The 13561-nt window shown below is 31.0% G+C and overlaps 2 protein-coding genes across 2 annotated transcripts; both read right to left on the reverse strand.

Annotated features, from left to right (window-relative positions):
- Positions 1-3642: 3642 nt before the first annotated feature.
- LOC132760649 (cystatin-A-like) lies at positions 3643-6658 on the reverse strand. Its single transcript, XM_060752673.1, has 5 exons — positions 6498-6658; positions 6152-6275; positions 5374-5518; positions 4733-4777; positions 3643-3759 (listed from the first exon to the last, which is right to left on the reverse strand). Exons 2-5 carry the CDS (start codon positions 6229-6231, stop codon positions 3673-3675), a joined length of 357 nt encoding a protein of 118 aa, XP_060608656.1. The 5' UTR covers positions 6232-6275; positions 6498-6658; the 3' UTR covers positions 3643-3672.
- A 4205-nt stretch (positions 6659-10863) lies between these two features.
- LOC132760642 (uncharacterized) lies at positions 10864-13254 on the reverse strand. Its single transcript, XM_060752666.1, has 5 exons — positions 13023-13254; positions 12724-12847; positions 11880-12024; positions 11558-11602; positions 10864-10947 (listed from the first exon to the last, which is right to left on the reverse strand). Exons 1-5 carry the CDS (start codon positions 13252-13254, stop codon positions 10864-10866), a joined length of 630 nt encoding a protein of 209 aa, XP_060608649.1.
- Between the last annotated feature and the right edge of the window lie 307 nt (positions 13255-13561).

The following is a 13561-nucleotide window of genomic DNA, read 5'->3' on the forward strand; positions in this document are numbered from 1 at the left end:
GAAATTCCCTTGTTCGGAATATTGTTATCTTTCTAAAATATTTTTTTTAAATTAGTAGTTGCTAGACAAGTTACTATATAACACATAAAATGAAACAATTTACCTATCAAATCAAAAGTAAACCCTTATGAATGTTGCCTGAATCATTTCTGCTAATTTGAATTGTTTGAACGGACCTAAATTTAAGGCTATTCGAACAAAAATATTTTTGTCTTTTACTTCTACTTAATTCCAATTTTAAAATTTGAATGTAAATGATAAGATTAGACTTAATCAATTATCAATGTGTATCAACAAGCCCTGTATATGACGTTCAGTATTTCTCTAAGCGGAACGTTACAATAAGAGTGTCTTGTTGGCCATAGAACGCTCACCTTAGAACAAATGCTAGACAATGTCTAACAATAGAGAATAACGGAATCCTTAACAAACACCCAATTGCAAAAATGAAATTGTTGCAAGCTCGGTTTGAGACTGCTCAAGGGCAGTATTGGTACTGTCCTGGGATGATAATTTGGACATAACGGAACATAGAAAAGTCCAATTAAGGGTTTAATCTGCATTATTATCCTGTATCGGAGGCGTACTAGTTCAGTTACATAAAAGGCTTGTAGCTCACTTGGTAAATCAAACAGTTAGTTCCAATTCAACGTCCTGCTTACTGTTATTTCTTATCATTAAGATTATTTTTATTTCTTTTTCTTCCTTTACTTTTTGAAAAGTTTTTTTTTATCATTTTGTTCTGTTGATTTTAATAAATTTATTACTCTTGTTTTCTTTTTTGCAACAAGGACATGCCATATCATTTAAATTTCCATATACATTCTTTGTAAAAAAAACTCATATGTATCTCCCGTGCACGGGAAATATCGCCTTTCCTATTTGAAAAATTGCTAAACCCCCTATTGATACTTTTGAAAAAAAAAAATAAAACCTACTTGATGCAAAGTATACAAAAGTCATAAAAATTTTATTATTTTCTATATTTTGCATTCCCACTACACTAATAAGACATATGTTCAGCATGCATGTTTATATCGTCTTTTATTTCTGATGCTTCAATCTGCCTAATCTGTTTTAACATTAATGGTCTTTTTGTAACGTAACAAAATCCTCAGGACAGTAATTGTAATCCACCGTCTTCGTTCCTAGCATCGGCTTAAGCAAAATTCAAAATATACAAATGAAAAGAAATATTGAATTTAGAAATATCCACAGCTATCTTCTTATGAAGGTTATCATAAAACTTGCAATGTGACAATTGCGCGCCGCTCCGTGAAGAGCAGCGCTAATAATGATACAGATGTCGCGAAATGGTTTCTAACTTTTATCTCCTTAACCTTTGTATCTTTGATGATCTTTTTTGAATACTCCAAATCAACTTTTCATGATTTAACGGAAAATACGTGACTTTGAACTGTAATTTTTAGTGTTATCTCAAAGGCATTAATTGAAGTTCTCTTTTGGTATACAGTGTGCAAGTGTTAGACTTTACTGCAAGTGTTCGAACAGATTTTATCATGGTGTTTTCTTGAAATAAAATTGTACATAAAGAGACAATAAATATTGTAATTTACATTGGAATATGTGAAGTGTTTTTATCATTTATCATTATTCCAATAGACCACGAAGCTTAATGTTTTTCATGTGGTAACTCAACAGAAGTAGGTCTGTGAGTCTAAATATTCAAGATAATCCCATTTCATTGTTTTATTTTTGCACATAGAAAAAATTCAAAATCTGGTCACTTGGCTTAGAGATGTCATTTAATAGAGAAAATAAGAATCCATAAAGAAAGCCCATCGCAGTAAAATTGAAAATGTTGCAGCCTCTGTTCATGGAGGGTACTGTCAATAGCAACCTACCATTCACGCCCCGTAGCATCGGTTTGAGCAGAATTCAACATTTAAACATGAAAAGGTAAAATTTTGAATTTAGAAACATCCACATATGTGTTCATACGGCGGTTATCATGGAAACTTCAATGTGACATAGTTGTGCCATTCCATTAAAAGCGGCGTATGGTCCCAAAGTAATATAAAGTGTGTGCCCTAAACGAGAAAACAATTGGCGGAACTAAACAAAAAGGAAATTTGAAAGGAGATCAGGTTAAAGTTAAATCCACAGGTTAAACTTTATGGAAATAGAGATATCAGGGACCAATTTAAAAAATTAAATGTATGTTTTCGAGTAAATTTCAAGAGCTTTTTGTTTAAATATTATCTGTTCGAAATCTGAAAGAATAGCTTAAAATAGATATAAGTAAGTCAGTAGGCAATTCAAGCACTCACCATGAAGTATACATGTATTTGCATGCAAAGAATTCATCTTCGTTTCCGAATTTTATTACTTAAAATCAACCATCAGAGTTTGTCAAGTTGTTTCTTTATTATGTACTTTGTATTATACTCGATTATGGGAAAATGAGTGACTCAAGTGACTGGCCCAGTTTTGACCAAATGATGGTTATATAGTTACTTTGAGATAAAAATTATAATCAAATTAAATTCTTTTTGTTCTTTATTTGGATTTCTATTCTTTAATTATTTTTTTCTATATACATATAAATCAAACTTGTTAAACAGTCGGCATGGTTATTTTTTTACCACAATTTCATGATTTTCAAATTTTCTACAGAACCATAAGATGTACATATCAAAAATATAAAACAGCATAGGAATAAGTATTGTACAATGTTGATGATTGCGATTTTAAAGCCTCCATAGTTTTGCTTATTTTCATTAAATTTATCAAAAATTGTTTATAAAAGCAAATTGTAAAAAGAAAATGAAAAGTAAATTACACATTGTAAACATTACTAAAATATGGAAAAACAGAGTCCCTAAAGAAAGCCCAACACGGCAAAATTGAAAATTTTGCAGACTCGGTTTGATTGCGCCTGTTCATGTCTAAAATTAAAGTCTTATATTCCACGTAAATTACCAAAAAAGAGGTCACAATATGAAAAAACAGTCCTTACTGCTTTAGTCAGGCAGTATAAATATGGTGATAAAAACTGCAAAACAATTATAAATCCCAACGGTGTTACTTGAATCTTTAATCTTTTTACTTCCCTTAAAGTCTACAATTTCTGAAGTTTTTTTTTTAGAAATATTTTATCTTATGTGGCATGCAGCTTTAAGGTTTAAAAAAATGTTTAGAATACATTCGACCGCTGGGTCATATAATGGAATACTCGATACTTTGCTTAGAATCCTTTCTGACAAGAAAAGTTTATAAAAAAAATAGTGAACCACTTGGCTGGACCGTTATTAAGGACAGGGAAATGGTTGATACACACTTTGTAGGATACCTCTCAACTATGCAAGATGTTTACTATTTGTAGGCGTTGTCTTTTTGGAGGGGGTCTTTTAAACAATTTATAATTATAGTAATTATACGCACAGCAATCATGTATCTAAATATTTATATATAACAGCAAACTGTTTATTATTCTCATATACATAGATATTTCTTTCATTTCTACATCTCTACTCAAAAAGACTCATCCTCTTGAACATGTTTATTCTGCCGTGAGTTTTGGTGACTCCTCAATCGAGTCAATCAATAGGTCGTTAAAATATTCATTTGAAGATTCCTGTTTCTTGTAATGTCGTAACAATGTTATTAATGTAATCATACAAAAATATATACTGTTTTACTTCGGCGATATTAGTACACTTTCCCAATGGAACAGGGATCATCAGATATTTCGGATAATCCTTTAAAATTTGTATAAATCTTCAGATCACAGAGTCTCTGCAATTAAAGGCAACATTTGTGTTAGAGCATGCTCATATCAGTGATATAAGGCCTATCCAACACAAACAGTGATACTGAATGTAAATAGAAATATTTTTTACATTATGCAATAAATGTTTTAAATCTTATTGCCCTTCATTGAAATAAACAATGACATATGTGAGTGATATACTTAAAATTCCATCAAAACCTATTCTCCAAATTTATCATTCAGAGTGGGTCAGTCATTATATATTTATATGAGGCGTCCGTGGCCGAGTGGTTAAGGTCGTTGACTTCAAACCACTTGCCCCTCACCTCTGTGGGTTCGAATCCCGACAGGGACTTTGGATTCTTTCATGTGAGGAAGCTATCCAGCTAGCTTACGGAACGTCGGTGGTTCTAACTCAGGTGCCCGTTCGTGCCTGAAATAGTGCACGGAAGGGCACCTGAGGTTTTCCTCCACCCCAGTAAAGCTGGAACGTCGCGATATGACCTATACTAGTGTCCGATGTGACGTAAAACCCAAAACAAACAAACAAACATATATTTATATTATGTCTTACATTTTTTTTATAATTTTTGGAAAATTGCTTTTTAAAATGCAATTTGTTAAAATTATAGATATTTGTCGAAATAATAGATACTAAGCTCAATTTGAAACCCAAAAAATGCAAAATGTAACTTATTCTACACAAAACTTTTTTCTGTATCAAAGCATTAATATTTCTGTATCTTTACATAAAAAAAGATTAAAAAGATAAACGGGGAAAGGGCGGGTTAAATAAAACGCAACCCCACACGCCCAGCCAAAAGCCCGGGAGGCCCCAAAAAAAAATAGAACTTTACAGTCTTTTCCCAAAACAATAAAAACGTTATATGACCGAAAAAACTTTAGCTTTGGTAAATATGCGTAAGACAAATAGATATTATTGTTAATCTTAAAACTTGATCATTTGAAACACCTATAATGTAACGATAAATAACTTACATCGGTCGCGAGAAGTTTCAGGTATGTATTTGTTCCAGCCACAACCTAAAAGTAACAATACAATACAATACAATAAAATACAAAACAAAACAATACAATATTTCTTTATTTATTCAATATTACATATTATGTAACAACAGACAATTGACAAATGATATTGATACTGAACATATATGGGACATCAAGAACATGCCTAATTACAATTTTAACATATCTTGAGAATATGATTTGTCCTTTTTACTATAACTTTTCAAAATAAAATAAAATATATCTATTTGTATTATAATAATTATTGTATCGGATAAAAGCAATATTATTATCTACTTTTCAAAAGCAGAATTGTCTTAAACACTTTTGAAGGATGTATTCTTATTGTAAAATCTTATTCGGCAAAATAATATACTTTACATAGAATATAAAGTGCAGTCATTACAACTTCAATAGAAAGAACAAATCTTTTAAACAGAGAAAAATAACAGAATCGCTTAAAAACGTCCACAACGGTTTGATGGAGCCAGTTCATGGACAGAAGAAGTAACTGCGAGCTATTGCCATAAATGAGTCAAAAGTTAATATTGTGCTAGACGAATCCTTTTATTATGATATTTCAAACTAAGATGTACATGTTTTATATTACTTACTTGCGTCCTGACTTGAAGAATTTGGTATTTACCAATATATTTACTTTGAATTAGCTTATCTACCATAACTTTCCATTCTTTATCAAATGGATTCTGAGTCATCTGGCCTCCTGGCATTAATTTACAACCTGGTAATTTAGTGATACTGAAATAAATCATATTTAAGACCTTGAAAAAACGTTTGATATAAAAATAAATATGTACATGTACCAAGCTTCTGAATGTATTAAAAAGAAGTGTGCTTAAATATAAAGCAAAATGATAATATCATATAAACAAAAACATTTTTTCAACAACAACAACAACATTAACAACAACAACAACATCATCATCATCATCATTATCATCATCGTCACCAAGAAAAACTACAACAACAATATCATTATTATCATCATCAACGACAACAACAACAACACTTAAGTCGTATGAATGGACAGTTGTATGACGCAAGTCTTGTATAAAAATTATAGTTCTTTCAAGTAATGGGTGCTGAAAATTAACTTGGTTTGTCTAGGCTGTTTTTTATGTTGAAAAAAACAAAACAATTAAAGATATGCCTTGGCATATTGAACATTTCTTCTAACCAAAATTTAATTTTCTTCAAGTATTATTCATTTATTATTCATGTTATTCATATATTATTCGTGTGTCATAAGACGATGAATAAAATTTGGAGTAAACATTACACTTATTTGCTAAGCAGGAACGCCGTGTTAAGTATGACATTCTAAAATGTACGGGCTCGTGGTCCTATTGCTAAAACAAAGAACAAACTTACTCCTTGCATTTCAAACTTTTTTTACTACATGAACATGATAGACAAGCCTCTGCATCTAGTATCTTTGATTTAGGCAGCATCTTTGTCAGTTTGTATTCGCAGAATTTTATTTTCTTTCCATTCACTGCAAATATTTTGATAATATATTCCAGAAAAAAATCTCAACTGTAAACACAAGTTACTGCATATGTAACATATAGAATGAAAGTTAATTTTAATTACTTAAGGACTTATTCATGATGGCGGTCAATTCTTTGAAACTTTAATTTTGATATGTTTTTGCATTAAAATTATTGATAAAACTGACAGCATTGATATGTCAACACTATTATAGTAAAATATGTACCTGTGCCTTTAGAAATAGGTTATGTGAAGCTAGAAGTATAACATTCCGTGAGCACAGAAACCACAACAAGAACACTCAAAATAACCTTGTATGACATAATGTTCCTTTCCGAAGTCTACTATACACAACAAAAATGTCTATTGTAATATATCCTGTTTGAATGATTTTTATATATATCCTTTTATTGTCAGATGTGGCCTGTATGAACGTGTCGACAAAAAAGACAAACAAAAAAACATGTTGCACACTTACGTAAATGTTAATATGTTATTTACAATAAGTAACCATTTGCTGACACAATGTTTTAATAACTTTTATTACCCGTTTGATTGTGGCTTTAGTCGATGAGAAACCTTATAAAAAGGCATTTTCACTTGAATGTACAAATAACACTTGTATTGGCGAAAGCAGCATATTTTGAGTAGCTTTACATATAATCAAAATAATAGTCAGGCGACAGTTGGGAGAAAAACATGTACATGTACAAACTGTTGAACATGTATTATAATAAAATAAACGACTGTGAACTGGAACAATCGCTTATCCTCTTATACCTACAGATATATAACTAATTTGCCAAGACGTAATTGTATATAAATTAACCTTTAATTTCATACTTTTGAATTCATTGTTTAGAAATGCCACTGAACGACAGAAATGTAAGATAATCAATTTATCTATCGTAGTGATGTTCTGTTTTCAAATTGATAAAAATATGGCGACAATAATTGCTGTCATCTTATCCCATATCTTTATATGAGGAAATGTTATTTTAAATGAATAAAGGTCTTTAGGACACATATTCCCATGCATATATGAAATAAATAGATACCAGTCTCTTTAAAAGTATTTGTTAAAATAATTAATATACTTATTATGATATTGGTTTCAGTACGTAAAATCAAGCAGTCAATGTTAACATTCAAAGAACATTTCTTATTCATTTCTTATTCACACTTCTCATTTGGTTAGCTTTATTACAAACGTAATTTTGTAGAAATGTTTTCAGAGTAAGTAAAAAAATGACTATATAAATCCTAGCATCTCAGCATATAGAGACAATTAATGTATAGACCTAAAGACATGCGTTAGACAAAAAGTAAAGTAAATAAAGTAATCCTGGTGTCTTCTGGTCCATTTATTATACGCTAACTACTGAGGATTTTAGATATACAGTAAATGTCGTAAGCGATGTAGCATTTTACATTCTTCTTTAGCAATTTTGTTTATTTTTTCTGTATTGCATCCGACGCATACGAGGGTTTTCAGAATTAAAGCAATCCACTGAATATCCCAAAAACCCGTTGTAGTGAAAGTGCAAACCGGGTTTAAGGGATCTTATTCCAACATTTATCAAATTCACACAAAGTTTCAAAGGAAATTATTGTATACAGATAAAGGTTAAGCAAATTCAAATAGGTTTATAACACACTACCTGCAAATATGACCGGCAATGCAAATATGTACTTGAATTTCTTTCAATATTTAAATTAAATTGTCTTGGAATAAGTATAAAACATATTCTATGAAAATTGCGGTTCCTTAAAGAGAAGTTCCTGGTAGAAACAAGGAATTAAATGAAGAATATGCAAGATTAACATTGCAAACGTTAGATTGTCTCTCCGACATATCATCGTCACTTAAAGAAAGAAATGAATGTAAATATATTGTTTACGTTGTATACCACATTTATTGTCAAAATAATAGAAAGATATGTATATCAAACACGCTGTCTGTACCTTGAATATTTTATGAACATAATTATTAGTGGTGCTGAAATCTGCGTACATTTATTCTAATGGACTTGAAAACGATTCTCTTTAAATATAGGCAACACATCTGCCTTTGAAACTATCAGTTGGCTGATAATTTAAAACTGTGCGAAAACTTTTTACTTTAGATTATAATCTATACATGTTACAGTTTTGTAGTTGCTATAGTTATCGTAAAACATTCATCTTGGGGCAGAGGGAAATTCCAGTGTTTCCAGTATTTATGCGATGTCTTCTATTCCGTTAAACCGTACATGTGTCATTTGAGCCGCGTCACGACAAAACCAACATAATGGGTTTGCGACCAGCATGAATCCAGACCAGCAGTCTGGTCAGGATCCATGCTGTTCGCTATCAGTTTCTCTACTTGTAATAGGGTTTGTAAGCGAACAGCATGGATCCTGATCAGACTGCGCGGATGCGCAGGCTGGTCTGGATCCGTGTTTGTCGCAAACGCACTATGTTGGTTTTGTCATGACGCGGCTCATATAATGTAAACAGTACAAAATTGCTTGAATCGAAAACAATTATATGCCTATCACACATTCCTATTCAATACTCAGTGCATTGCATTGATAACTTCAATTATTACACATTTATAACGTCAATACAAATGTTAATTTGTTATTTTAAAGGTAGTTTATACTTTAGCCTATGTGATACTTTGGAAAGTTTCGAAATCTTGGCCATTGTTAAGAAAAGCATTGTTATTTAATATAAATATATTAAGTAACTAAAATATAATGGTTTAGAACCCATTTATACGAGTAGTTGTTCTTTGGAATAAGGATAAACCTATTTGTCTATTGAAACTTAGTAACATGCTGTTTTTTGTCCCTGAAATAGAATCCAAAAAATTGGATAGAAACAAATATATCTAAAGAATGAATATTATTATGTAACACTGTAATACTTGTGTATGAGTCTCACGCGCACCTGTACAATTATCTCGTAAAATGTAGCGCAAGTAATTTAAACAGTTGAATAGCTTTTTGGCAAACGCAGTGGAGCTTAAGTCTGTCCGCTGTAACCACCAAACTTTAACATTTATGCAATGAAAACAGTAAGAAAAAAGATATGAAAAACAAAAACAACAAAAAAAAACAAAACAAAAAACACAAAAAAAAAACAAACAAACAAAAAACAACAACAACATATACATAAAGTATATTGGTTTTTTCAGTACAATGACACCAGATACGTTGCAAATATAAATGAACATGTACTTAGATAGTATGTCCTTTAGTTGTGCAATAACATTGTTAAACAAAGTGTACGACATTAATGAACATTTTATGTACTCGTTTCTGTAGTCATTTTTATTGTTTTAATTCCTTCTTGCACCTGAAATAAAATATATGCGAACTCTAAATAAAACACAAACAAAAGTTTTACTCGAACAATTTTCCTATTCTTATCATACTAAGATCTTGCTTCAAACAAAAGCTATTCTGTTTAACAAGAAAAGAAAATCAAAACTTATATATAACGTACCATTATATAAAAATAATTTTATAATTTCTATTGGTATTTGCTTTAGATTTATTTGTTCTCATTTTTTGTTATGAAATCATAATATCATTTTGGGAATAATGTTAAAAAACTTTTAAGTGATCACAAAGACTGATTTTTATTGAAGAAATTTAACTAAATAGAAACCATGGTCAACTGTTTTACTGTTTAGCAATACAAAATATATGACCTTTCCATGATAACCGCCGTATGAACACACCTGCGGATGTTTCTAAATTCAAAATTTCGCCATGTTCGTGTTAAATGTTGAATTCTGCTTAAGCCGGTGCTAGGGGGCGTGGACGGAAACTTGCACTTTCCAATACCGTCCATGAACAGGCTCAATCAAACCGAGCCTGCAACATTTTCAATTGTGTTGTGTTGGACCTTCTTTAGGGATTCTGTTTTTCTCTATTTTATTGTCACATCCGTGTTATTTGTGCCGTGTGGCGGCTGTAAAAAGTCTCCCCGTACACTTATAATCAATGATGGTTATATTTTCGAATCCTTGAAAGATCGTTCAGCAGCGACATTGTTGTTGTGTTTACATGTAAGCTGTGGTACTTTTAGTTTCATCTATTTTGGACATTTTCATCTTGGGTGGTTCCAGTATTCCTGCTTGAATACTGTAGTAATCACCCTTAGGATATTGTTGCCTGCGTTTTTAAATTTGTCTTTGGACGTCGTTATCTGTACATATGCAGGCTTCAAAACCCCTCAGATCCCCTTTCAAAATTCCATTTTATTTAGTTCCGCCCCTTGTTTTCTCGATTAGGGCAAAAGCATTCTTTTTACTTGGGGACCATAACGCCGCTTTTCATGGAATGGCAGCTTAACTGTGTCACATTGAAGGGTTTCCATGAATAACCGCCGTATGAACACAGCCTGCGGATGTTTCTAAATTCAAAATTTCGCCTTGTTCGTGTTAAATGTTAAAATTCTGTTTAAAGCCGGTGCTAGGGGGGTGGACGGTAACTTGCACTTTCCAATACCGTCCATGAACAGGCTCAATCAAACCGAGCCTGCAACATTTTCAATTGTGTTGTGTTGGACCTTCTTTAGGGATTCTGTTTTTCTCTATTTTAATCTTCCCCAATAGAGCACGTGTCATCAGTTATCTCGGACAATCCTGCTAAATTTTTGTAAATCGTCAGATCACAAAGCCTCTGCAATTATAACAAACGTTACGTCAGAATATATCTCTGTAATACTGTACTATAATATATATGATTTCACTTACTGAAACATTGTTATTTTACTCAGATTAAGAGCAAAGTAAATTATTTCACCATTTTGCTTTTAGTTTTCATATCTTTTAAGACAAATGTCTTTGTTAAACAACGGTTGAGATACTTAATAAATGCCATAGGAAACATTACCACTTTCAGACGATGTACTTAAAATAAAGATTGACAATTGATTTTTGCTTTTGAAAGTGCCTTGGAAATATGAGAACACAACTTTATTCACTAGATAGCTATTGGGTGTTAATTGCCATGTTATGTACATAATTGCTTACATACAAACATTAAATTGAATAAACTATGATGTAATGGACATGCCTTTCCTACAAAATCCAACATATTCTCCAGAATTTTATTCTTCTAACTTTTGTTGCCTGTGTTAAAAACAGTCCAGTGTAACAGAAATATGATGCACTGGTGTTCATGTTTTTATCTAAATCTAAAACAAATATCATAACCCGTCACCTGATCAAAGTAATCATATGTTAGACTTGATAATGAAATATTAATAATGTGATGATAAATAACTTACATCAATCACAAGTAGCTTCAAAAATGTGTTATATCCAGCTACAACCTAAAACAAACATAAAGAAAAAACGTCAACATGTAAAGTTTGTAAATAACACCCGCTCTTCAAATAACGTTCAACAAAAATGCCTTTGATATTTGTGAAGCAATATTTATTCATTGTAAAATTATTTGCCTGAGTACACAGTTACTGAAGTCTTCACAGCATTAGTGACAGTAATTGAAATTGTTTAAGCCTTTTCCCTATAATTGTTTTGAGATAAACTACGTCTTTGCTTGCGATATTTTTAAAACCAAGAAACTTATGTTTTTAGATACGCTACCTGAGTCTTCACTTGCAGAACTTGGTATTTTCCCACATATTTACTCTGAATCAAATCATCTACCATACCTTTCCATTCTTTATCAAAGGGATTCTGAATCACCGGCGTTCCTGTCATTATTAAAGAACCTGGTTTTCTAGGTATTCTGAAATAAATAACATGACAAATGAACATCAACTAATTACTAATTGTATATTGAATTGTATAAATTTACAATAATTACAAAGTATAGACGTTGAATATAAGGCCCATAAAATATTACGCGCACAACAATTATATTTCTAGTTTAGTTGGACAACATACATGTATATTATTCAATATTCGGCATAAATATTTAATATTTGTTAAAGACATTCAGATTAACTGACAGGAAACAAAGCAGATGTTGCAATTTTACTTTTGATTTGAAACAATATAAAGCTTTTGAGTATTTTTAGGCTTTTTTATAGCCTTAATATACTTATGTAAAAAAAGAATGAAAACTGTTTCATAGCATTTACTTAACATATGCATTTTATAAAAAAAAAACTTTTAGCAAAAAAGATAGAGATTGTCGATCTCATTTTGTGCAATTAGTCAATGAATTTGCGAAAATCCGCTCAAATTTCAAATAAATTCTAAAATATACAGGTTAAATTTTTTTCTGAACATAACAAAAAAAAGCGTTGGAAAAACATGCTAAAATTGACCTTTTATTAAAGTTACAATAAATTTAACCACAACATTGATACTTGTTCTTTAGTGTAGAGACATTTTGAAGTGAACTACATCTTGTATTCTTGTATAATCAAAATTTGACAGATCAGGGATCTGTATGTTCTACTTTACAAAATTTCACACTTACTCCTTGCATGTCAAACGCTTTTTACTACATGAACATGACAGACGAGCCTCGGCATCTAGTATCTTTGATTTAGGCAGCATTTTCGTCAGTTTGTATTCGCAGAATTTTATTTTTTTTCCATTGACTGCAATCATGTCAATTATAACTTGTAGAACAAAACATAAGTATTTCCTTTTTTTCTTCATTTGGAAAATAAATATTGCCCTATTTTAGGATAAATAAATCAATTATAAAGAATTATACTCAATTTTTGAAATTCTGTTGGCATAAAAAGATTTTATAAGTATGGTAAAAAATACCTGTTCCCTCAGAAATAGGCTGAGTAAAGGTAAGGGTATAACATTCCGCGAATAGAGAAGCTGAAACGAGAACACTTATGCTAAACAATATTTTGTTTAACAACATCTTTTTATTAAAGAAGTATGTTCCAAGATAAATGTATAAAAATAAAACAAAACTGTTTAAATGAATATATTCTATAGTGCAATGTCTTATCATAAATTCCCTTTTTATATCGGGTAAGGATTGCATCTACGTATCATCAGACGAAGCACATTAATTAATGCTAACATAATCTTCTCATAACTTGTTTTAACCTTTTGATGTTGGTTTAAGTTTGCTAATTGTATTATTTAAAAAGACATTGGACGTTGTCTAAAATATAAATGAAAACCTTCAACAAACCCCTTCCAGAAATTTAGAGGGTAAACCCACATAATGCACATTTTATGTAAAAAGTAAACTTCTTCAGTTTGGCCTTATAATGAATACTGACCAGATTTTATACTGTAAAACAGTACTGTTACCTATGTACAGTATAGATTTCTACTCTCGTACT

This window comes from Ruditapes philippinarum, unplaced genomic scaffold (genome assembly GCF_026571515.1).
Source record: "Ruditapes philippinarum isolate M1 unplaced genomic scaffold, ASM2657151v2 ctg798_1_1_1_1, whole genome shotgun sequence".
Classification (NCBI taxonomy): domain Eukaryota; kingdom Metazoa; phylum Mollusca; class Bivalvia; order Venerida; family Veneridae; genus Ruditapes; species Ruditapes philippinarum.